The sequence below is a fragment of the Micromys minutus genome (genome assembly GCF_963924665.1).
Source record: "Micromys minutus genome assembly, chromosome: 3".
NCBI lineage: Eukaryota > Metazoa > Chordata > Mammalia > Rodentia > Muridae > Micromys > Micromys minutus.
In genome coordinates this window covers 45,085,945-45,111,221 of record NC_137972.1, presented here as the reverse complement: position 1 = coordinate 45,111,221, position 25,277 = coordinate 45,085,945, and the positions used below count along the sequence as shown (strand labels likewise).

At 41.7% G+C, this 25,277-nt stretch overlaps 1 protein-coding gene across 1 annotated transcript in view; it reads right to left on the bottom strand.

Moving 5' to 3' along the window:
* SHQ1 (SHQ1, H/ACA ribonucleoprotein assembly factor) overlaps positions 1-25,277 on the bottom strand; it is a gene marked incomplete at its 5' end in the record, with an annotated part of 122,571 nt that overhangs the window by 41,804 nt on the left and 55,490 nt on the right. The window contains 3 exons of the mRNA XM_080914430.1: positions 15,250-15,373; positions 16,399-16,452; positions 18,198-18,352. Of these exons, the coding sequence (XP_080770556.1) occupies positions 15,250-15,373; positions 16,399-16,452; positions 18,198-18,352 (333 nt within the window). The remainder of the gene's footprint in view (positions 1-15,249; positions 15,374-16,398; positions 16,453-18,197; positions 18,353-25,277) is intronic.

Below are 25,277 nucleotides of genomic sequence, written 5' to 3'. Positions count from 1 at the left end.
CTGTGTGCCTAGTACTGGTCTATGTGGAGGAACACAGTTACTCATTCTTCATATCACCTCTCCTTCCAAATGCCACTGGAAACACGTCACATGTCCCATAAAAATTGGACATAATCTACTATAGAACCCTTAAATAATGACAAAAGAATGTTCAAAATTTGATTCATATGTATTCAAGCAACTGAAAAACAATATTCAGATGAGGTTTTCAACAAGCATGCCTTTCACATGCAATACAGCCCTACCAAAACTATTTTCATGGAATTCTGTGTCATAGCATGGTAAAAGATAACCAGATCATCTAAAAGAAGCAATTAGACTTACCCTTCCTCCAAGCCTCTATTGTCATTTCAAGCTTGCAGCCAGCTTCCCCATGGTGAGCCCAACTTCACAGCTAGGGCAGATAGCTGGGGTTTTAAACATCTCCTTTGTATCAAATGTTCTTTCTACCCTGTATTCAGCTACTTATTCAGCAGCTATCCACAACGGAAGACTAGCTCTCTTCTAGGCTGTCCCATGACAGGGACTCACACGCCATGCCTCCTGTGGGCCTTTGCCCAGCTGTGGTCTTGTCACACATCTGTGAGCATAAAAAGCTGCTCAGGCCTAAAGCTAAGACAGCGGTTTTGGCTCAAAGACACTGCAGGAAAGTGACCATTTTTCACTGCCTGCTCCAGAGTATAAAAAACAAAGGTACTTTGCACAGTAACCACGGTAACTGTTTTCACTGCAGGAAGGAACTAGCATCTGTCCCCAGGATGTCAAATGGCCCCAACTTTAGAAATTTCCTACGAGTGATTGTCTGGATAAGCTAATCTTATTCACGAGAGACCCTGAATGCAGAGTCTCCTACTCACCCATGAAGGACCTGAAAACTTGTGTCCCGGGACTATAAATGACAAGAGCCATGAGTGGTTTGCTTCAGAAATGACTGCCTAATGACAGCACAGAAACATAATTACGACATAAAGAAAATATGGAAGATAATATGTAGGTGGCCAGTAAACACAATTTAACATGTTCTCTGGCTTTCCTCCCTATTAGTGGCTAGGTTGGGCAATAATCTCTCACTGACAGACCAGCTTATAGCTGGGGCACTTAAGAAATTGCTCCCATCCATAGAAGGATCAGAGTAGGAGATGCTTTTCCTGGTTAAATGCCAAAAAAAGGAAGAATAATGTAAGTTACTACCTATACCCAAGAGAATCTCCATTTCTTTTCAATGGGCAGCTGTAGCTTTCTAGGCACCTCACTCTTACCTATGCATGTGAAGGTCAGAGGTCAGATGTTCTCCAGGAGCCATCTTTCATGGTCTTTTAAACAGTATTTCTCTTTGGACTGGAGCTCAGTGAGTAGAGGCCCGGGGAGAACATCAAGTAGAGTGCTCTGACACTCTCTGTCTCATTCTCCTGAAAAAGGGTCTCTCACTGAACCCAGCAGCCAAACCCCAGCATTTTACATGTGTGCTGGGCATTCAAACACAGGTCCTCATACTTGCTTAGCAAGGGCCCTTCCTGACTATGCCCCTCTTGATGTTTTAAACTACACAAGATAAGAACCCCCCCAAAATCCCAAAACAAAAAACACTTTAAATTACTGACAGAAGGGCTGCCCCATTGTTATTTATAAAATACATCAGAACAAAAGCCAACAGTAATTATCATCTTTAACATAATTTAGCAAGCACCAAGGTAAATTTCTTAGTGTTTGATAAGACAATAATATCAAAAGAGATAGCTCAGCAACTATTTTAACATAAATGTTCATAGTTCATTTAAGCCTAAAAGGAGAGAAGACAGAAATACTGTATCAAATCAATCAAAATTAAGAACCAAAATGTGGGAATTTGCTTCATATCAAGCCCTGTTAATCTTAAATATAGAATAAAGTCAAGTCCCTACCGACAAAATGTTTCTCACTCTGGGTAAGTCTTACATATCCTCAATTCCACTTAAGGTCTTTGTTTCTGCATTGTAAGAAGAAGCACATACTTAAAACAATGATTTACTCTGTTAGGCAGAGTAAGGCCAGTTAAAAGCCTATCCTTTACTATTACAGCTACACATCGTGTCCACATTCACAGACAGAACTAGCAGGAAGCAAGAGTACACTCTGTTACTGCCTGAAATGCATGAGGCTCAATGAGCGTCTAATTTATCACCCAGATCAGTTCAGGCACTCCTTTCTCTGGGAACGGAGTCCTAGCTCTCCTTCAGCTCTGTTTCAGGTACCTTGTAATGCCTGACACATCTCTTTATTATGTCAATCGGAACCAATACCAGCATCACATCACTAACCCTACATGTTAGGCACTTCTTTTTATGTTTCACAGATAAGAAATGAATAATTTGGCTAGGATGTGAAAATAAATACATCCGACTCTTAGACACCATGCTACAAACACATCTGCATTAATCACCGAGTGGTGAACTCCTAGGCAGGAAGGGGTGAGTCTTCATCTTTCAGTCTCCAGATTGGAACAATGTCCAGAAAACTATATGTTCCTGTTCAATAAAGGTTGCATTCTGGAGTAAACAGAAGCTAACATCCTTGCACAGACTGCTTGGTTAACAGGTATGTGTCTGTGGACTTACTTCAAGCTTATTGTGTTATATCCAGGCATGGTCCTCACACCTGTACCTCTAGCACAGGAGGATTACCCTGGGCAATAGTGAGCCAACCTGAGACACAGAAAGAAACCCTGTCTCAAAACAACAAAAATAAACAATAACAAAAACCACCTAGTTGTGGACCACCCCCTCCAGGAGGGAAGAAGGCCTATAGGTGTCAGAAAGCTCCTGAGTTACAACATCCACAAAGCTTCTAATGTTATAAAAGGCAATAAGCAGTTGCTAGGGAGAGAGAACTCAAGGACCAAAAAGCTGTCTGCAATTTGTTCGGGAAGATATAGAGATGCAGTCTTGTGAGCCATCAATTAGCCAAGGTGGGCTTTTTGGAGGTGGAGCCGACATCTGAGTTATCATATTTCCTGTGAGTAAACCTTCATCTATATCCCTGTAAGTAACCACAACAAACTCACTGGTGCACTAAGTTAGACATGGAGGGAGCTGTTCCTTTGGTCTGTTGTCAGTGCCCTATTTAGGGTGAATGGAAGTTGTTCATGTCTCCCTAGGAGACACAATTTAACGGACACCCAATCAGGACCAACAACTGAAGATGGGAACAGGAGAAGTGGCTTTCCTGTCAAGGAGTGCTCAGAGAAACCTGAGTGCACTGGTTTGAATGAGAATGGCCCCCATAGGCTCAAATACTTGAATACTTGGTCCCCAGTTGATAGAACTATTTGGGAAGGACTAGAAGGTATGGCCTTGTGGGAGGAGATGTGTCACTGGTAGGAGTGAGGGGGTGGAGGCTTCAACCTCGTACCAACCCAGTTAGCACTCTGCTTCCTGTTTATGGGTCAGGGTGTGAGCTCTCATTCCATACCTGTTTGCCACCATGTTTCCCAGCATAATGGTAACAGACGCTAACACTCTGGAACTGTGAGCCCCAAAATGAATTTTTTTTTCAAATAAGTTCCTTTGGGCATGGTGTTTTATCATAGGAATATAGAAAAATAACCAAGACACTAAGCATTATAATTATCCATCTTTCCCTCAGACAGAGGTACTGGCATAGACACCATCACAAAGCCATGGTTATCATCAGCTGAGGTCTCCATGAATTTTATTAAGACAATAAAAGGTAGACACTAAGAGGACGTTCAGTGTAGGAGGAGCAGTACTTGATAACAGGAGACCTGATAGGACTTTTTACAGCCAACTTAAGAAAGAAGCTGAAAGGCTGGAGAGATGGCTCAGTGGTTAAGAGCACATACTGTTCTTCAGAAGACCCAAGTTAGGGTCCCAGCACCCACACTAGAAGACTCATATTCACCATTTACTCCTGTCTCCGGGGGACCCAAAGTCTCTGGCCTGTATGAGCACCTGTATATCATATGCATATATCTACACACAGACACACATTAAAATATATCAAAAGAAAGAAAAAGGAAGTGAGGAAGGAAAGTGGAGTGACTGAGTAAGGACTTCATTCTAGTGGTGTTGCTAAGGCCCAAGGTGGGGCACAATCCTTATAACATAGGAGAAGCTCTAGCAGACCTGGACAACTTAGACTCACATGTAAACCAGTTATGCAAAGTGCAAAAGCAATCAAGAGGGGAGGAAAAAGTCAAAGTGAACGAAGGAGTCTGTGCAGGTTGCTAGATGACGCCCTTGACAAGATTTGTCAAGCAGAGTTCCTCAGGAGAAAGACGGTCAGAATGGCAAAGGCTGTGTCGGTCAACTTCTGATACATTTAAAGCCTTAGCACAGTTCAGGTAAGACATAAAAGACGCAGCAACCGAGGTGGAAAGATGAAGCTTATCTTCGGGGTGGCGGTTCATCCGGAACATGTAGTGTGTTCACAAAGCCCTTTTTCAAAGCCAGGTGAAAATGATGAACAGGAAAGTATACAGCAGAAGCCCAGAGCCTGTCAGAACCCAAGCTGACTCTAGTGCCAACCACAGGCTGTAGCAAAGCCCTGGTCCCTCCTGGCCTTGAGCCAGGTTGAGCAGTACAAGCTGGCCCCACAGAGAACACTGGGGTGGACAGACTCACAGCCCAAGCAGCAGCACCCCAAAATCAGTCAACGGAGATATCTCACAGAGAACTGCCGACTAGGGATGGACAGATGGGGTAGCATCTCTCTACGTGCCACTGTACTCAACACCGATCTTGTGCACACACATACAAGAGAACTACTAGAACACACACATTTGTGAGTACACGGAGGCCAGAGGTGATGTTGGTTATCACCCTCAACCACATCTCACTCATCAGCTAGGTTAACTGGCCAGCATGTCCCAGGAACCCTGGTTCCATCTCCCTAGCAGTAAGACTACACTGTACATTTGCCAACTCCAGATTTTCCGTTATGCCAGGGATCTGAACTCAGTCCCTACGCCAGCATGGGTGAGCACTCAACTGAGCCTTCACCATGGTTCTTAGATGAAGCAATTAATGTGCAAGGTGAGGTCATTTTGTACTATGCTAGACCTTACACCGATTTCTGTTACTTCCCTCCAAGACAAACTGGCACTTGTTTGGAGGGGACAGGTTAGGCCTTCAAAGATCCTTACCAACCTCTGTTAAAAGGCTTGACTTAAAAAAGAAAAATCTTCATTCTATTGTTAATCTATCCCTGTATGCCTTATAGATTTGAACAGCATCTGGAATAGCAATAAAAATGAGGTAAAGAATTTAAAACAAAGGCATGACACGGGTAGAAAAAGGCACTCCTAGGAGCCATAATCCTGGGTGACAATCACAGTGCTAGGGATAGGTTACTACTCTGAGTTAGCCAAGGAGGCTCCTGAGGCCCCACAATCCATAAAGGCTATTGCCACTACTGTTGGTTGCATGCTAAAATTAGATGGTAAGTCCCTACTGCTAAAAGAAACCACATACTCTGGCAGTAGGATGTGTAGAAGTCAGGCTGGGAACGAGCTGCAAGCTCTCTTCTTGCTTGCCAGCTTTCACAAAGCTACAAGATGTTATGCAGGCTGCAGGGGCAGGACTGTCACCAGCAGTCCTGGTTGGTTAAGGACACTGCATCGTACACTCCCTATACTCTCGGTAGAATGGGTCTGCTGAACAATAGTGATGTGGCTGGTACAGGTGCCATTAGCTGCTTGCTGACTGAATTTAAGATCCTCTTCCTAGGAGGGAAGTCCTGTCTGGCATGGCAAATCACAGCAAAGACCCATGGCTAGACTACAGTGGGGAAGCGACTACCATTGTTTTATTACGAGGTATCTTGTGCCCACAAACCACTACTGCAGTCTCATGTGTAAGGGGAACTTCCCTTTCACGGTGGGTGGCAATAATGTAAAGCCTTATAACTGGTGAATCTCCCAAGAATAAGTGGCGATTACTGTCATTCGTGGCCCAGTACTCAGCTATAAAAGAAAGAAAATAACCAGAGCATCTATGTCGCCTCCTTCAGGGAACACTGAAGAGCAGGCAGGAAACAAAAAAAGGAAAAACGGAAGGAAAGAGTGGAACATGTGTGTAATTGGTCGTAGATAGAAGATGGGGGCCCACAGGACCTCTTCTTGAGGTTATACTGCAGCAACTGAGAAAGAGAAGTGACTCCAGGAGCAGGCAAGCTGCTTGAAAGTAATGCAGAGAGCTCCAAGAACACCACTCACGCTGAGCTGAGTCTCTTGGGGATTCCACTGTCTGTATTCATCCATGCTCATGTAAGTAGCCCTGTTGTTAAAAGACGATGTCCTGGGTTTCAGCACCAATGTTAGAAAAAGGATGAAGAGATGGGGGGGGGGGGGCATACGGCCCATGGAGGTGCAGCGAGGCCTGGAGGTGAGGGAGATGCCTCTGGGAGAATCCATGTTGGGAATCCCTTACCTCTAAGGGACCAAAAAAGAGGGAGAGAGGGGGAGAGGGGAAGAGGAGGAGAGGAGGAGAGGGGGCAGAGGGAAAAAGGGAGGAGAGAAGGGGAGAGGGGGAGAGGGGGAGAGGGGAAGAAGTGGAGAGAGGGAGAGAGGGAGAGATGGGAGAGAAGAGAGGGAGAGAGGAGAGAAGCAAGAGGAGAGAGGGGAGAAGAGAGGAATAGACAGTAGAGGAGTAGAGGCCAGCCATGAGCACGTGGAGAGAGGGAGAAAGGTAAGAGAAAGAGAAAGGGTGCAAGAGCAAAAACACAAGAGAGAGGAGGGGGGCAAGCAGTCCCTTTTATAGTGTCAGGTCACTGGGGCGGAGCATACCTGGCTATTGCCAGGTAACTGAGGGGTGGGGTTTACAGAATCTCAACAGTCCCTCCCCAGTGATCCTCTAAGAAACTCCATTAAGCTCACTGATACACTAAACTAGACTTGGGTAAAAGTCTAGTTTATTTGTTGATTTGTTGCCTTCCTGGGGAAGGTCATCCAACAACATATGACTTGTTTCAAACTTCTTCTTACATGTATTCCCTGGAACTCAGCTGCAGTTTCCTCTCTGCACCAGTACAAACCAGGCTGCCTCAGCCTTTGCAGTGCTGACAACCCTTGACCAGAATCTATTGAAACATCAGATACTTCAATCTCTAAGCACACAGCCGGATGCCATCAAAATTACTTGATGACTGCATAACTGATTCTCACTCATTTAGACAGTTAAGAACAAGACATCCAAATTCCAGGTAGAACTCTTTTTAAAAAATTCCAATTTATATAGTGAGGAAAAAATGGACAAGAAGCCAAGGCTATACAGCTCCTGAAATAGCTGCCATCTAAACCCACACTTAAAGCAACATACGGAAAACCTTAAATATTTTAGCACAATTTTGATTCAACAATTTCATCCTATGAATATGCCATGTATTTCTATGTTCAACTAAAACTTGGCTGTTTGAATTGATAGTATTAGACTTTACTTTCCTTCAGATACTACTTAATAACAAAAGTTTTGACACATTTTAGGAACTGTTTCAGCTTTAAATTGGGAAAGCAACTGTATGAAGCCAGAGAGAAAAAACACAAGTGCACAGGAGGAAAGAGGCAGCTACTTCAAGTGGCACCTAAAAGAAAACCCACTTAGACAGTCACATCTGCATCTTTTGACGATGTGAAACCCTGTGAGAGGTACTTCCTTTAAAGTCCTGTAGAGGGGCAAGACTACACAGAACACAGTGACAGCAGGGACACTGTTTTCACACACCCTGCCTTGTCTCAATTTGCTTTTTCTAGTGTGGAGGTTCTTATGCTACTGTGTGAGCCAAACAGATCAGTTCCATCTTGCCCTTCAGGGAGAGACAGCAAAGTGATCTGTTAGCACATTGCAGTTAGAGATGGGAGGCAGCTCATGGCCTCAGCTCACAGGAGAGGGCTGCCTCCAATCCTTCACAATAAGCCCGAGGCAAGGGCGGTAATCTATTCTGTAAAGAGCAGAAACTTGCTATTTTAGCTTTATAGGCTGTATCTCTGCCGCAAATGCTTGACCAGGCCACTGAGTTATAAAAGCAGCCATAGAGAACATAAGTGACCGGGCATGTCTGTGTTCTGATAAACTTTATTTACGGGCACTAAACTATGAAGTGAACATAATTTTCATGTCACAGAACTATTTTTGTCTTTCTTTGGGGACACAGTCTGCCCATGTGCAGGAACTTGCAGTCTTCCTGCATGTTGTCCTAGGTGCCAAGACTAAGGGTATGTGCCACTATGCCTGACCCAAAGTACAACTTTTCTTACAATAACCACTTAATAATGTAAAAAGGAACCAGCATAATGACACATGCCTAAAATCCTGACAGTGGCATGAAGGAAGCTAAAAGCAAGATAATCAACAGCCCTAGGCCAGTCTCATCCACACGAAGAGTTTACGGTCAGCCTGGATTATAAGAGACTCTCTCTTAATAGCCCTCCTACATATAAGTAAACGAGATAAAAAAATTTTAATATGAAAACATTTTTACTTAACTCAAAGACCAAATAGGATAGATTCAGTTTTTCAGGTATAGTTAAGGTATTTTCTTAAGAAACCTTCTCATTTTTATCTTATACATACTTTTTATTTTATAAATATACTTTTTGTGTGTTCATATGTATGGTATACATATGTGTACATGCAGAGGACAGAGGGGTCTTCCTTGACTGTTCTCCACCTTGTACACTGAGGCAAGGCCTTTTACTTGAGCCCAGAGTGCTCCATTCAGCTAGGCTGGCTTGCTCTGTGTATCCCATCTCCACTTCTCAGAGCTGGGTTAAAAGCAGGCTGCTATGCACACTTGACGTTTATGTGGGTACTAGAGACTCAAACTTGGGTCTCTAAATTTGTAGGGCAAGCACTTTGACCAACTGAGGTATTTATCATCTAACACCAGGCCTCTTTATCTTACAAATACACATATTTCAGGTCTTATCTTTTGTTCCTTCATTCCTGTCACGCTTATAAACGCTTCATAGGCTAAGCCCATGTTGTACAGAACCTTATTTTCTTCATTGATTGTTTTAATGCCCTGCACACAAAACCAAGTTGATTCATGTTTACTGAACACATTCACGTGTGTCACTTGTTAGTATTTAGAGAACAGCTTCTTATTTAAAGAAACAGTTACATAAATAGAATTCTTGCATGTTCTAAAGGGGGAATATAAAATGACTCAATTCATTTAATCTAAGTTCCAATATTAACATGCAATAGAACCTTAAGTTAAAGCTTTTCTCTGTTCCTACCCATTCTTCATTTTAAGTAAATACAATTGGACTGGAGAGATGGTGGTTATGAGCATTGACTGCTCTTCCAGAGGTCCTGAGTTCAATTCCCAGCAACCACATGGTGGCTCACAACCATCGGTAATGAGATCTGATGCCCTCTTCTGGTGTGTATCTGAAGACAACTACAGTGTACACATATAAATAAAAGTAAATCTTTTTTTAAATATAACTTTTTTATTTTTATATCCTTACAGAACACTCCCATTTTTTAAAAAAGGCTTAAAACTGATGTTACAGATATTTAAAGAGAACTAATTACAAAGTTTTTAAAAATCACACATTCAAATATAACTAACTTTTGTGTATTTTATACCACTCAGCTAAGAAATTGAAGGAATTCGCAAAACCAAATAGTGTAGTAAATATAACAGAGACAGTGAATGCTCTGAAAGGATTTGTGATCAGTTGGCTTGAGCTATCACTACCAGTAAACACCACTATATAACTCAAACTTCAAGGAACAGAACATCAAAAAACATTTTAAGTGATTTGTTGGTACCAGGAAAACCTTAAGCTATTAATTATTCACAGTAACTAAAAGGCAATTTGTAACAATGTAAACCATGTGGGAAATGCTGCCCCATATACTGTATTTTAAGTTAACAAAAAGCTTTTCTTTAATTATAGCTTACCAAATTAGCACGAGAACCATCATCCGTTTTTAACGGCTAACCATGCTTAGAGAGTACCAGGAGTTATCAGAGAGGCTAAGACTCTGTGAAACAAGTGGACATGGTCTTCTTATCTTTCATGGTCTTTTGTACATCAACAACCTCTTTATTCAAAATCACAAACTTAGCTCTGCAATTCAGATAGACTTGAAGAGGAATAAGGAAAATATGTAACCCCAATGTCTTAGTTATGGCTCCTATTGTGATAAACCACCATGACCAAAAGCAAAATGGAGGTTAAAGGGTTTGTTTCCTTTAACAGCTTGTAGTCTACCAGGCAAGAAAATCAGGATAGGAACTCAAGGCAGGAACCTGGAGGCAGGAACTGAAGCAAAGACTAAGAAGAAAAGCTGCTTCCTGGCTTGCTCCTCTTGGCTTTTTGACTGTGATTCTTTTTGTCTGATTGTTCGTGTTTGTGTTTGTTCCACACCCCAGCCCAGCCCCTGAGACAGGGTTTCTCTGTGTAGCCCTGGCTGTCCTGTAACTCAGAGATCTGCTTGCCTCAACTCCTGAGTGCTGGGATGCTAGGTGTATGCTACCACTGCATTTTACAGCAGGCCCACCTGCACAGGACAGGCAGGACCTGTGATGGGCTGGACTCTTACATCAATCAAGACAATTTCCCTCAGACCTGCCCACAGGCAATCTGCTAGACATGTTTTCTCAAAGAGTTTCTTCTTCCCACAAAATTCTTTAAACATGTCAAACTGACAAAAACCAAACCAAACAAACAACAAAAAAACAACCAAACAAACAAACCAAAAACCCAATAAGGACACCAAAGAACCACAGGGACAGCACAAAGGTTTTTGAATATTGTGAGCAGATGGGTGGGATTCACTCACCTGAGCTGCAGAAGGGTCTAGTGTTTAAGTGTACACAACTTAAAAGCATTATCATGTTCTCAGTAGGCAACAGGGATCTCCCTGCTGAATTCCATGATGCCTTCTCGCATCTTTGTAAAGACCATCCAACCACACAGTCTCAGCAGTACACATAAAACACTGGAAAGCATTTGTGCCTGTCCCAGCACTTGCCATGACAACATACTAGGACCATACGCTTTGGGATGAAGTTTCTTAACCTAATATTTCTTCTCTCACATGAACGTGCCACCAGTGCCATTATGTAGTATAAAGTTATTACCCTGGCACATGTCTCTTGGAACAACTCTGTGATAGAAGGAACCCTTCTAATAAAACCTTTTCTTAAGTATGAAACTGTTCTGTCTCTAGAACTTTCTCTACAAAGTGAAAGAGATAAAGCATAGGGACTCACCATCAACACTATGTCAAAGAACACTATAGTGCTGAATGTGGCTGAAAGCTAGCCACTGCAGGAATCAGCAACATCTGCAAAGATACCAATTCCTCTTTCTACTGCTTTTAATTTTTATTGGGTTCTTTGCACAGAAGAGCTTTTAAGTAGGTACTAATTTAAAATGTCTGCTGAAAAAAATCAATTAATAGATAAACTCAACAACCAATTAACTTGATATGTGCTAGGAAAATGGCAAGAGCTAAGACATGAAGTCAAATACAGCAAGGACTCCCCTCTTTAGGAGGTGACATGCCTTAGCTTCCCGGGTTTTACATTTTCATTCTCTGCATTTATCTTCTCAGCTTTTCATCATAAACCCAATTCAAAAAATTAAACCAAAAACATTTGGAGCATAGCATACTTTCCTAGAATGCTTCAGACTCTAGGTTCAATCTTCAACAATAAAAAATAAAATCTCTAAACATCCTTTGAAATAGATAACAGAATACTTAACCCCCTATCCAAGCCACTACATTTTCAGGAGTCTGACATGACAGGCACTCAGCAAACAATAGCTGAATAGATTGCAGAATAGTTGCACAGAATACATTTTCACAATAAAAATTACAAGGTCTAAGGAGACATGTTAGTAATAGTCACTAAGTGAATTCATCCGGTAATACTCTAATTTGAAGATATCAGCTACAACTGAACCTTTGGAAGCTTTTTCTAGAGCTGGAGAGATGCTCAACGAATAAAACACTTGCTGCACACGTGTGAGGACTGGTGTTTAGATCTCTGGAACCTATGTCAAAGTCAAGAACATGGAGGCCACCTGCAATCCCTGCCTGCAACAGCCATCCCACTCACTGCTGGCTCCACAACATGGAACAGGAACAAACCAGACAAGCCAAGGTTTTCTCTTTACAAGTACAAAGTAAAAAATTCAAGTACTGAAATTAGACTCCCCTTGCAACCAGAATTTGGGGGAAACCATGAATAGATTCTGAAGTGTCAGAAACCCTACGGATATATATTATAGGACGCATGCATACTTTCTAATCAAGGCACTGGGAATACATAATGAGCTCAGCGGTGAAAGGAGGTGGTTGCCCTCCCACCCCATCATGTTCAGCCTTCTAGCAGAAGTGAGAAAAGTTTTAGATCCTAGAAGATAGAGATGGGAATCCAAATGCTCAGTGAAGTATACAACGTATGCTCCATCAAGTGTTCTATGATATGGCTTGTAGCTTCCAGTAGAATAAAACTGAGGTGCACTAGAAACTTCTTTCAACGTTTCTCATTCTCAAACGATTGACAACAGCTAAAAGATGGCTCCAGGAAGCTTGTATGAACTCTTTTAAAAAAGGAGGGGGGGGTAGAAAGATGGCTTAGTGGATAAGAACACTGACTGCTCTTCCAGAGGTCCTGAGTTCAATTTCCAGGAACCACATGGAAGCGCTCACAACCATCTGTAATGGAAACCGATGCCCTCTTGTGGTGTGTCAGTATACTCATATAAAAAATTTTTTAAAGTTTCAACAAGGAGGAGGCAGGGGCATTTGCTGAGGAGTCAGTAACAAAGAATACAGTGGGGAAGTTTTGTTCCCTCAGAAGGACCAAAAGGGGAGAACAACCCTATGGGCTTTGTGAAACACTTAAATAGCACGTCAGAGTGAGGCCAGGCTTCCCACCCGAATCAAGTTTGGATTTAAAGCACAGGATAAGTAGCTTTCTGCAAGACGGGAGGAGGGAAGGATACGGGAACTTGAAGATGCTCAAGACCAGTAAAGCATCCTTGTAAATTCTGTTATGAAGTCAAGTAAAGCAAATTAATGGGTCTTTGAAAAATCCCACTTAGTCAGACAGTTATGAAGCATTCTCTGTAGCTCCCGAAGCATTCCCATGTTGGTTCTGGAAATGCATCCATTTGAGATCAGAGTCTCTTTGGGGGAAGAGTCATTCATTACTTTCTACTATGCAAGCACTATCTGACCTTTACAACACAAGTGTGAATGCTAGGGCTGTGTTCTGAATTCTAAGTAGACACAAATTCATTGTTGGGAAGCATCAAATGCCAAGCCGGTGCTGTTTCCACTTAACTTATGGAGTATCCAAACAAATGAGATTCTTCAGTGATAATAATGGCATTTCGGTGCCATCCACTTGTGCACACACAGGTCACAACCTTCATTCAGAGCTTGTCACCTTCACATCCAATGGCACAAATTCAGGGCAATCCATTGCTGTGCTTCCACACTAAGCACAACCAGTCACAGAAGCCAGCGCTGGGGCTTAGTTGGATCACATTCATTTTCAACAGAGGCTCTGCTGTGTTATTTCAAGTTTCCTGCTGCTAACAAAAATACAGCTGATAAGACTATTTCTTGTGAGTGATAACGATGAAAAGTTAAGTCTCAATTTCAGCTCTAACCTACTAAAACTGTTTGAATAATTGATTAGACTGTAAGTCAAGGCAATCAAATTTATTTTGGGTTATGCAATCACAGAACTGATTACTTTTCAAATAAAAATCAGAGTGCCAGATTACTTCCCAGAATAAAAAGTAACAAATAATAGTTCATATGAATGAAAGCAAGACTGGATGTATGTGAGAACACACATGGGAAAAGCTTACTACAGTTTTGCTGGTTTCCCCCTGGAAGCCACAACATTAGAGTCTCCAAGCTTAAGCCTATGAACAATGCTCACAAAATCCTGCAAGACTACAGAAAGCAAGTAATTGTGATGTGCAGCTCCAGCTCAACAATCATTCATTTAGAGTAGATTGATTTTTCAAGGTAATTTTAGAGATTCAAGAAGTACCTTGGATGGAAAGCAAGAAAAAAAATAACATATCAAAAAAGAGGCAGCTTGTTTCCCACAGTTAAAGGAGATAGATTTCTCAATGATATCCACTCATTTATCTTAAACAACAATTCTTCAAAGTAAAATACTGCCAGTCTAAACCTATCAGGTGAATGAATGAAAAGGCATCTTTCAGTTAACCATGATGCATTTCACAATTATGATCTACTTCAAGCACACATCCTGCACAGCAAGAATGCAGGTCACACTGAAGACAAAAAGCCAGGTGTCCCTTGGGACAAAACACTAGAAATGTGACTGCTCTAATAATCCAGTGAAGTCACTTGGACATGGGGGATGAATTCCCCTTCTTATGGATAAGGGGATGAGCTTCTCTTCGTAAGGATATGAGATGGACGTTCCTTCTTATGGATATAGGGATAGACGTCCCTTCTTATGGATATAGGGGATGGACGTCTCTTCTTTTGCTGAAGCATGAAAACTCAGCCCCTCAACAGCACCTTTATAAGGGCAAAGGAAAAGAAATTTCCACACACATGGGTGGGACAAAAAGAAAGACCAGGAAGTACTAAAAGTTTAGATGAATATGCCAGAACCAATCCACACAAACGGATGATAACTTGAGAATTAATCTATTTTAAAGGCGTTGTTATGGGCAATTTGGAATTTGTTTTGCAGCCTGGAATTTTCCATATTCTTATAGTCAGATAGACTTTTCATGCTAAACTTAGCAGCAGTCAAGAGTCTTGAGAGCAGTGATGGTTTTCCTTGAAAAGTCCTTCTTGCTTTCCAAGTCTTGGTAACAAGTTCCTTCCTAAACAATCACTGTATTTTTTGGGCAGAGTACCTGTGGCTCTGCATTAGAACTGTTAGTTTACTTGTTGTGTCTCTCTGACAAAGCTGTAACCCTCATTGGAGAAGAGAATTTTCATCCTCATTACTGGATCCACAATTTGACCTCAGTGCCTAGACAGTTACAGGATTCCAAAAGCTGCTGAACAATGTAATCTATCTTCAGTGTGAAGTGCTCTGGGACGCTGATGTACTTCTCACTTTAGTCTCCCTTTCTTAGAAAAGGTTAGCATGCCTTTCATATCCTGGGAGTGGTGGATATGGTTATTACACTATATAAAGAAAAAAGCAAAAATCATGACTACACCTTCACTTACTAAAAATTTACAACTTCTCACACCCAGGTCTGCAAGCCTACCTTACCTAGTTGCAGTATCTTTAGAGTATCTCTGTAGGCTTTCAGCACCAGCTTGAAATGACGATAAAGCGGATAGCACAAAACTCTTCTTCCAAAAGACACCAGGACTTCATGAACGTCTGTCCATGTCTGTGAAAAGTCACCTTGGTAAGTCATTTCCATAAAATACATTACACCATAATGAAAAAAGAGCAGTCGCGATTAAACGCTGCAAACCTGGATCACTGACAGAGCAAAATTCTCATACACATCACAGACTTAGAATTCCTCACACTGCATCAACAAGTGTATCAACAATAAATGTGGGTGAAAACCACAAGTGTAGAAGGAACATTTTAGAATCTTAATGGGGACAGGAATTCGCTGTATAGACTCAGAGCTGGATCTGATGAGGGAGGAGGAGCACAGGCTTCCTGGCTTTATAAGCAGCTCCCAGCTGAGGTGGCTGACAAGGCTGCTGGGCACTCTTAATCGTGGAAGAGTAAGAGTCTCCTATAGTACCTGTCCCAGTGCTGGACTGAATCTTTCCTCCTCACGGAAGGAAGCAATGGATGATGCATTCTCCACTTTACAACTTAAAGCGTGCATTATCTGAACTGATGGTACAACTTTAATGTTGAACAATCTGTTCAAACACAAAACTTAAAAGATACTATTCTTGTAGAAAATAGATGCAAAACCAATTATCACTGTACTACAGATGATCAGCAGGACCAGTCATGGCTCCATGGATTAAGGTACTTGCACTAATGATGTAAACCTGAGTTTAATCCCTGGCAACTACATAAAGGTGGAAGGCAAAAATTGATTCCACAAAATTGTTCTCAGACCTTCACATACATGCCTGCGGTTCATTATGATCTAGGTTCGTTTCCCATTGTGAACTCTGAGCCCCAGCTCATCAGCAAGGCTGCAGCTCCACCCACATTCAACATCCCAGCATCCTCAGTGTCCCTCCATACAGTATTCCCCCACAACTCGTAAAATGCTTACCTGCCTTCACTATCCCCAGAAACTGGGTTTTTTTTTTAAGTATAATAAAGTTCCCAATTTAAAAACATTAAGAAAAAATTTAAACAACAAAAAAACTACTTAAAACAAAGAACAATAGGAAAATAACTTTCTGAACCACAGAAGCCTGAACAATTTCATACCTCAAACCAGCAGAGTGTTGGGCTCAGCTTCCTGATGGTCCACGCAGACTCGACCTTTGTTTTGGAAAAAGGAGCGTCACCTTCAGAAGTCATTTGAAAACAAAGCAAATACATGCACTGACACTAGTCCAGGAGCTATACTGGCCCCCAGGAAAGTGACGTATTTATGAATATAGAAAGTAGCTGCACCGATGCACAGACTAACAGATGCTTTGCTCACTTTGCTTAGGATTGTATGGAACTAAACATGTCAGTGAGGAGTAACCGAATAGACAGGTAAGCAGGATCATCCAAACAAAACTGACACAAAATGTTTGCTGTTTCTTTCTCTTCTAAGGCACTAGCTGAATGGCTGCTATGGTACCTGAAAAACCTCACTGAGAGACTGACTGTCTTCAGAGACTGTATTTGAAATTAACAGGGGCTTGAAAAGTGGCAAGATTCCATGCTCTTAAGAAACACTTTCTCTCATCACAATTTAGTGCGGCTGGAGAGATGGCTCGGTGGTCAAGAACACTAGTGGCTCTTGTCCAGGACCTGGGTCCCCGGTGCCCACACGGTGACTCATAACTTCAGTTCCAGGGTTCGATGCCCTCTTCTGACCTCTCCCGGCACAAACATGGTGCTCATACATACAGGCAAAACCTCATATTTTTAAATCTTTAAAAAAAAATTCAAGAATATGAAATGAAAAGCCTTTTCGTCCAGGTAAATATTTTATTCAGTTAGAGTGTATTTCAAAAACAACTTGAAAACCAAGTATTTTCATATACATTACACTCTAAATAACCACAAGACTACTCATTTAGATCACATATAGACTGCAATTGTCACCTTAAAATTTTTCAGAATCATGGCAACAAAAAAATTGGCATCTCAAACTCTATTGCACTAAGATGCTGTGTGAAGTGGATAAAATCACAGAGTAGATCCTACAGTACAGAGTGAACAGGCACACTCACATGCACATGGACCTCCCCACACACATGCAGTGGAAAAAAACCTAGACAGATAAATAATCTTGTGACTGTGGTTATTACCAAGTACTGGAATTATGTAAAATCCCAATGATCTTTTTTTTGTATAATCAAAAAGAAAAAGTAAAGCGCAGGCAACACTAAAACGGAGCCAGGCAATCATCAATAGAGGGCCCATGGTTTGTTTTCCCAGCATCCCTCTCTTCCTTGACTGAGAGATTGGACGGAGGCATTTCTGATTGAACCCACAGGCTTTACACCACAGGACACAACCCGTGGCTTCTTTAGCATACAAACAAAGATGAAACCAGAAGGCAGGCTCTCTACTCACAGCTAAGCACTAGCTTTGACCTCCCAAGCCTCTGGCCTCAACCTAAGGTGATCCTTTTAAAAAACAACAAAGATTCCAGATTTGGAGGAAGTGGGAATTACAAGTCTTTATGAGCACACATTCTGTGTGCTGAGACTCTTCTTGAAAGGCTTTACTCTGCATGCAATGAATGAATGACAGTCTTGAGAAGAGGCCCAGTGAGTGTGGTAGCTGGCTGTTTTCCACCCTTGGCTTCATTTCAGACACTTCCCTGCTCCGCTATCAGTCTGTCTCATAGATCCATTGCCCAGCAAGAAGAGGCAAGACCACTGGTTAGCATTATGCTCTAGGATTCCCCACCACCATCTACTGTGACCACCATGGGGCCCTTCTGCAGGGACAGATCCTAAGTCATCTATCACAACGGGCTCTGTGCTCAACAGGGGAGCTAGGGCTTAGCTACCTCTAGCTAACACAGTGACTAAAATCCACACTGGCAAACATGGACTTACATTGTGCTCTCCTTCAGTGACTCGCACTTCATAGCAATAGGCCAGAAGGATGTCAACTAAACTGTAGTACACTTGACGGTGAGCTGTCTTGTCCAGCAGGTAAGACTTATTCACGAATTTTCGTAGCTGGTATTTTTCCTCTTCTGAAAAGGACACTAGAAAAAAACACAGTTCTGAAAATGAAATGTGCCATTCAAGTTCATAAAAACCACCAGTGCAGAGGAACTGCCAATTCTGAATGTAGAAAGCAAAATCAGAGTTATTTATCCTTAACACTGCATACAAGGCACTTAAAATATTTATTTTATTTTTATTTATGAGTCCACTGTAGCTGCCTTTAGACATACACCAGAAGAGGGCATTGGATCCCATTACAGATGATAGTAAGCCAGCATGTGGTTGTTGGGAATTGAACTCAGGACCTCTGGAAGAGTGGTCAGTGCTCTTAACCACTGAGCCATCTCTCTGGCACTATAAGCACTTTCTTAAAGGAGGCATCTCAAGCGTTACTAAGAGCCATGCATCTGCTCAAACCTTCCAGACCTTTCCCTCCTATCAAAACACTGTGCTACACTTCGGACATTTCAGTGGCAGTTTCTAACCTCACAGATATTTTTCCTAAGGTTTATCCTTATTATTTTACATTATGTGTACATGTGGTACATAAACGCAGGGGGCTGGAGGTGTCATTAAAGACAATTATGTGCCACCTGACATGGACATGGGTGAGTCTGGCGGGGCCTTGTGTTAACTAGGTACCCACTTCCTACATGACTCTACCTTTCGTCAAGCTGACATAAATTACTAGCACACCTTCCTACACACACTTCCCATCCTGCCTGGCAATAAACTTAGCAACGCTTTTCCCATTCTTTTCCAGTGTAAGATTTCCAAGGTGACCCCCCCCCAAAGAGGGCCACCATTCTCTATGTGGGATAGATCCTGTCACTTGATTCTGTGCAGCAGAACATGGCAAAGATGCAAGACAGTCACTGCCATGCTCACATTCCAGTACCGTCAGAGCAGAGCCATGATGGCCCCGTGGTGAGGTAGCCTGTAAAAAGGCTATGTGGCGGGCACTTCTGAGACCTCTACATTTGTCTGAAGATTGCTCCATTTAAGAGCAGAAAAGAAAGTGCAGGCACAGTTTTATAGCTCCTGGGAAGCAAATTCTGTCAATAATGATATGAGCCTGGAAAAAATTGTAGCAAAAAACATCCAGTTTTTTTTTTAAGGATTTTTTAAAAAGATTTACTTATTACATATAAGTACACTGTAGCTGTCTTCAGACACACCAGAAGGGGGCATCAGATCTCATTAGAGATGGTTGTGAGCCACCATGTGGTTGCTGGGATTTGAACTCAGGACCTCTAGAAGAGCAGTCAGTGCTCTTAACCACTGAGCCATCTCTCCAGTCCAACACCCAGTTTTAAAGAGATGGGCATATTCGACTAGTAAGCAGTCCAACCTTTAAATTTTGCAAAATGATGCTGTTGTGTTATGATGATCCAAAGAACCAAACAATGTAGCTACAAAAAAGATCATTAAAAAGGCTCATAATGTTTTATGTAAATTTGGGGTCTTATGTTGGGCTGCATTCATAGCTCTCACCCCACTGGCCATAGGCTGGAGACATCTAAGCTACAACAGTCTTCCAAGGTCCTGAGCAGAGAATCCATCAAAGCCAGACCTGACCTGTGGTGCACGGAGACTGTTGAGAACACAGTGTGGGGAAAAGCTGTTCTAGAGCAGAAACTCTTCAGACTGTGACACACCCCAGTACTTCAGCCTGTGTCACTCAGCTAAATGAGGGGTGTTAGTCCCCAGCTGTGTTGGCCAAGTGGATTTGCTCAGTAAATTGCCCATTGAATGTGTTCTCTCCAATTTTTCTTACTGAATAGTTTGGCTTGTCAAGTTTTTAAAACTTTTTTGTGTACTATAAATATAAATCCTTGGGCCAGCAGATAGCTCAGCAGGTGGAAACACTTGCCAATCATGGCCAAGGACAACTGAGTTTGATCCTAAGAACTCAATAGAGGGAAAAGAGAAAACCAACTTCACAAAGTTATTCTCTGACCTCCACAGGAGTCACAGAATACAAATACACACACAAAAGTAATAAATTAAATCATTAGATATAAATCCTAACCAAATTCCAAATCTGTAACTTTGTTTGGAAAACTTTTTGCCAAATATAATCCCAAACAACCCTTAAAACAAACAAACACATAAACAAACATAAAAAACAGATTCTGGATTTACACCCTTGGTTAATTCTTTCCTGGAGTCATAGATGAAGACTGTTTAAGACTGTTTTACTTAGGGCTGGAGAGATGGCTCACTGGCTAAAAGCACGCTTCCAGAGGATCCTAGTCTGAGTCCCAGAACTCACATGATAGTTCAAAACCATCTGATGCTCTCTTCTGACCTCTGCAGATACCAGACACAAATGTGGCATACAAATATACATGTAGACAAAACACAGATACACTTTTAAAAACTAGTAACTATAAAAAAATAATAAAACCTATCTGGAAGCCAGCGTTTCATATACTGAGACTTGACTTTATTCCAGATGAACAGTGAATCCTCACTCTACTGAACCACCAACTCTTGTCAGACAGATTTGCTGCTTTTGTTACTAAAATTACTTCAAAGTATTTTTGCTTTTTGTCAACTGTTGCAAATACAGTATTTTCCCCACTTCCATCATTAAATACTTCATGATAAAAGAGAAAAAATATTTCTTTTTATATACCAGCCACTCTACCAAATATTGACTACAAATTCCAAACAACACACTGAAATGCTTAAATGTTAATGATACAACAAAATGATTTGTTTACATGGAGACAAGCAAGTATGAGACTTCAGTTTCCAAGTTTCCTTTGATGCCTAGAATTTAGGCAATCTACCATGCATCTTTCTTTGCCTTAACTTTTTACTGATTCTTTGTCAATTTCACATCATGTACCCCAATTCATCATCCCAGCCCTCACCCTTACAGCCTCCCTAACAATAGAAAGCAGAATTAAAAACAAATCTTGTCATGGAAACTATAACGTGTCACAGTGTGTCAACACTGTATACCTTTTTGTCCACATATCTTTACTTGCAAATATTCATTGCAGTGCATCATTGGTCTGGTTTAAGGTCTCTTGACTTCTGCTACACCATCAGTACTGGATCCTCACGAGCACTCTTGGATATACTGTTGTTGCCCTGTGTCGTGGAGATCATGCAGCTTTGTATTTGCAGGACCAGGGGTAGGGAAATTCAAAGTCCTGGATCTGCAAGGTAGCTGAGTTGGTCTGCCTGCAAAGTCTCTGATACCATACCACCAGAGCAAGCTCTCTCTCTCTCTCTCTCTCTCTCTCTCTCTCTCTCTCTCTCTCTCTCTCTCTCTCTCTCTCTCTGTGTGTGTGTGTGTGTGTGTATGTGTGTGTGTGTGTATGAGAGAGAGAGAGAGAGAGAGAGAGAGAGAGAGAGAGAGAGAGAGAGAGAGAGAATGTGGAAATGTGTAGGTATGAGGTTGGCATCAGATATTTTCCTCCTTGCTTTCCACCTTATATATTTCTTGGTGAGCCTAGAACTCAATTCTCACTCATCTAACTAGCCAGCTTACCATGGGATGCCTGTCTCTACAGGATTGCAGGTGGGTTGCCACACTCACCCTGCATTCTGTGTAGGTGCTGAGGATCCAAATTCAGTGCCTTCCACTTACACACCAAACACTTTACCTACTGAGTTCTCTCCAGCCCCATCATGAAGTCATTCTATAGTTACAGAAAGACCATGTAACATGATTTTCTATTCAATCTCACACTAACATTATTAGTTACTATACTATACAAAGTAAAATACTCCATCTATAGCATGATCAGAAAGAGTAAGCGTTAATAACAAACATTTCAGTTTCTAGCTATATATGCAAAACATGATTGTATTAGTTAACTTGTTTGTTGCTGGCATAAAACCATGACCAGAAGTAACTTAGAGAAGGAAGAGTTTATTTGGCTTATGGTTCGAAAGAGAAAAGTCAAAGGTGGGGAATGGCAGCAAGTAGGGCTAAGCAGGCAACAGAACAGGAAGCTGAGACTCATGTTTCAACCACAAGCACCAAGCAAAGAGAGACAACGGTAAGGACGAGCTTGTAAAACCCTAAAAGCCTACCCCTAGGCACTCCTTCAGCAAGGCCATGCCTCCTAAATCTCCCCAAACAACTCCACCAACTAGGAACTTAGTGTCTATTCACTTATGGCCATATCTAAGTACAGAATACATTTAGTTCAATTTCAGATGCCCTCATAGTCTTTTCCAGTCTCAACCAAGTTCAAAAGGTCCAAAGTCCCAGGGTTCTTCTGAGGCTCAGAGCAATCTCTTAATTATAACCCTGTAAAAGCAAAAGCAAATCCCATTCTTCCAGCATACTGGTACAGAACACACTTTACCATCCCAGGAGAGGAACATGGCCATAGTGAGGAAACACCAGACCAAAGCAAGGCTGAAACCAACAGGACAATCCCCAAATCTTGTAGCTCTCTGACTAGTGTCCAAGGGCTAGCTTTTTGCCTGCACTATATCTCTCTCTCCTGGGTCGTGTCTTAGTTATTTTTCTATTGCTGTGACAAAACACCATGACAAAGACAACTTAGAGAAGATTTAATTGAGCTTATGGTTCCAGAGGGTTAGAGTCCAAGATGGTAAAGCTAAGGCATGGCATCAGGAACAGCTGCGAGCTCATAGCTTGATCTGTAAGCAGGAAGCCGAGAAAGCTAACTGGGAATGGCATGGATCTTTTCAAAACCCAAACCCCATTCCTAGTGACATAACCTCCTGCACCAAAGTCACACCTCCTAATCATTCTCAAACAATTATACCGACCATGGACCAAGTATTCAAACACATGAGCATATGCCGGTCATTCTCAACCAAACCACCACAGTCTGCCACAGCCCCGGATGCAGTTCTTCATGGCAGGTAGCCCACGCTGGCGTCTCTTAACATCTTGAGGTCTCTAACACAAACTAGGCTTCAGTTTCACAGCTTCAATGTCTTCTCAGCGCCTTGCAGGGTCTCCCCTGCCACATGTTGCCTGGCCTCAATGGCTCTCTAAACCACAAAAGAGTCGATGATGCCCTGGCTCTTCCACACTTCCTTTATGCCACCAAAGCCAGTGACATGGATGGCACTGCCAAGTTTGGCTACCTCTAAATAAAAGTACAAGTGATTACTCATCTTGCAAATTAGGTATTTTTCCCATCTCCTATCAGTCACTTTTAAATTTACATCTAACTAGCAGGGGACTCTGTTTCCACTGTTAGTGCTTCATATAAACATGTCAGAGTGACTCTTGATGAACAGGTAAAGGCAGGCTAAACTGCTATAATGAAGAGCCCCAATAGCAGAGGAACTGAACTTGGAGAAAACATAAATTCCCCTCACTCCACCTCCCTAGATAAGAGACCGGAGCCTTATCCAGAAACCTTGGGTTTCCCTGGCATATGACTTCTCTCTACACACATTTAAGATAGCTGCTCTAGGTTTGTATCATCTTCCAAAGATGAGAAAGCAGAAAGTAAAAGGAAGACAGCAATTATCTTCTTTTTAAAACAAGGATGCAGAAACCACACATATCACTGGCCAGCACATTCCATCAGCCAGTACCTAAGCACACTCACATCCAGTGCACATAAAGAAAGGAAACCCAGTCACTAGCAGAGTGGGCTGTGCTCACCTCTAAGTCAAGGAGGCCTCTTACTAGAAGAATTGTGACAAGACTCTGGACGAGGTTCTCTGATACCTGTACAGATACCAAAATTTATTAGGCTGCCTTTTAACATTCCCAAACCCTTCTCCTGACAGGCAGACAGCTGCCCAGTCTGTGTCTCAGCTCAAACCGACAAAATCCGCAAGAGACTATAAACATAGAAAATTATATAAGACCTTGCATTAGTTTGAATGTTCTATATAAGCCCACGAGGTAAATAAAGGCTCTGCTATCCAGCCTATGGCGGGTCTGTGACATAGCAGAATCTTTAAGGTGGAGCCTAATGGAAGGACAGAGATCACTGGGGGTTTCCTTTAGGAAGTTAGAATCCAGCTCTTTCCCAGATAGGATCCAACCCCTTCCCATCGCTTTTACATCCTGGCTATAGATGATATACGGTTCCTGCCATGATTTTCCAGTCACCATATGTGCAGAAGTACAGGTCTATACCACCATAGAATAAAGTCAAGAACCAAAACAAACCTTTTCTCGTCTGGCTGATTACTTCAGACATTTTGTCTCAGTGGCAGGAAGCTGACTCCCACAGTCCTTTTTACACAGTTTTCCAAACTCACTTGTGTCCCCTTGTATGAGCTCAAGTTTAATGTAACACTTTTATTTGTTTAAAAATTTCCCAGCCTATCCTCTAGGGAAAAAAAAAAACTTAAACACATTGAAATTAGTAGAAACACTACTCCCTTTACTCATTAAAATGTACTTAGTGTTAAAAAAGCAGGTTTTGAAATATATTTAGATAATTACTGCTTCAACCATGTTAGCAAATCTATGCAAAAAGGAAGGGAAAAAATGCACTCACACAACCATGGCTTCCATACTGACAAATGATTTCAGTAACTCATTTAATTTGTTTGCCATCATGGTTAAGGAATATGTATTTTTTAAAATGAAATATACGAATGGATCAGGTAAAGCATTCTTTAGAGAACAATGTTTAAAAAATAAAATAAGACAGATTAACTGAGCGTTGTTTGCCTCATTGAAGAACTCATCTAAAGATGCCTTTATTTAAAAAGAAATACTCAACTCATGTTGAATGATTGGACTTAAAGAAACTACATGAAGAAACAAATTCAATGCACACAAAAAAATATACCTGACAAAGTATTTAAGACCTGTATTTAGCAACAAGATTTGAGACAGGATTCCCATAAGCACAGTTTTCCAGAAGTCATTAATTTAGCTAATAGGAAAGTACCAGGTGTTCACAGTGATATTACCTCACTAGAGAAAAGCCGTTATACCCGGCTGAGTAATAAAGACCTCCGCTTCCTCATAACTCTTGAATCACA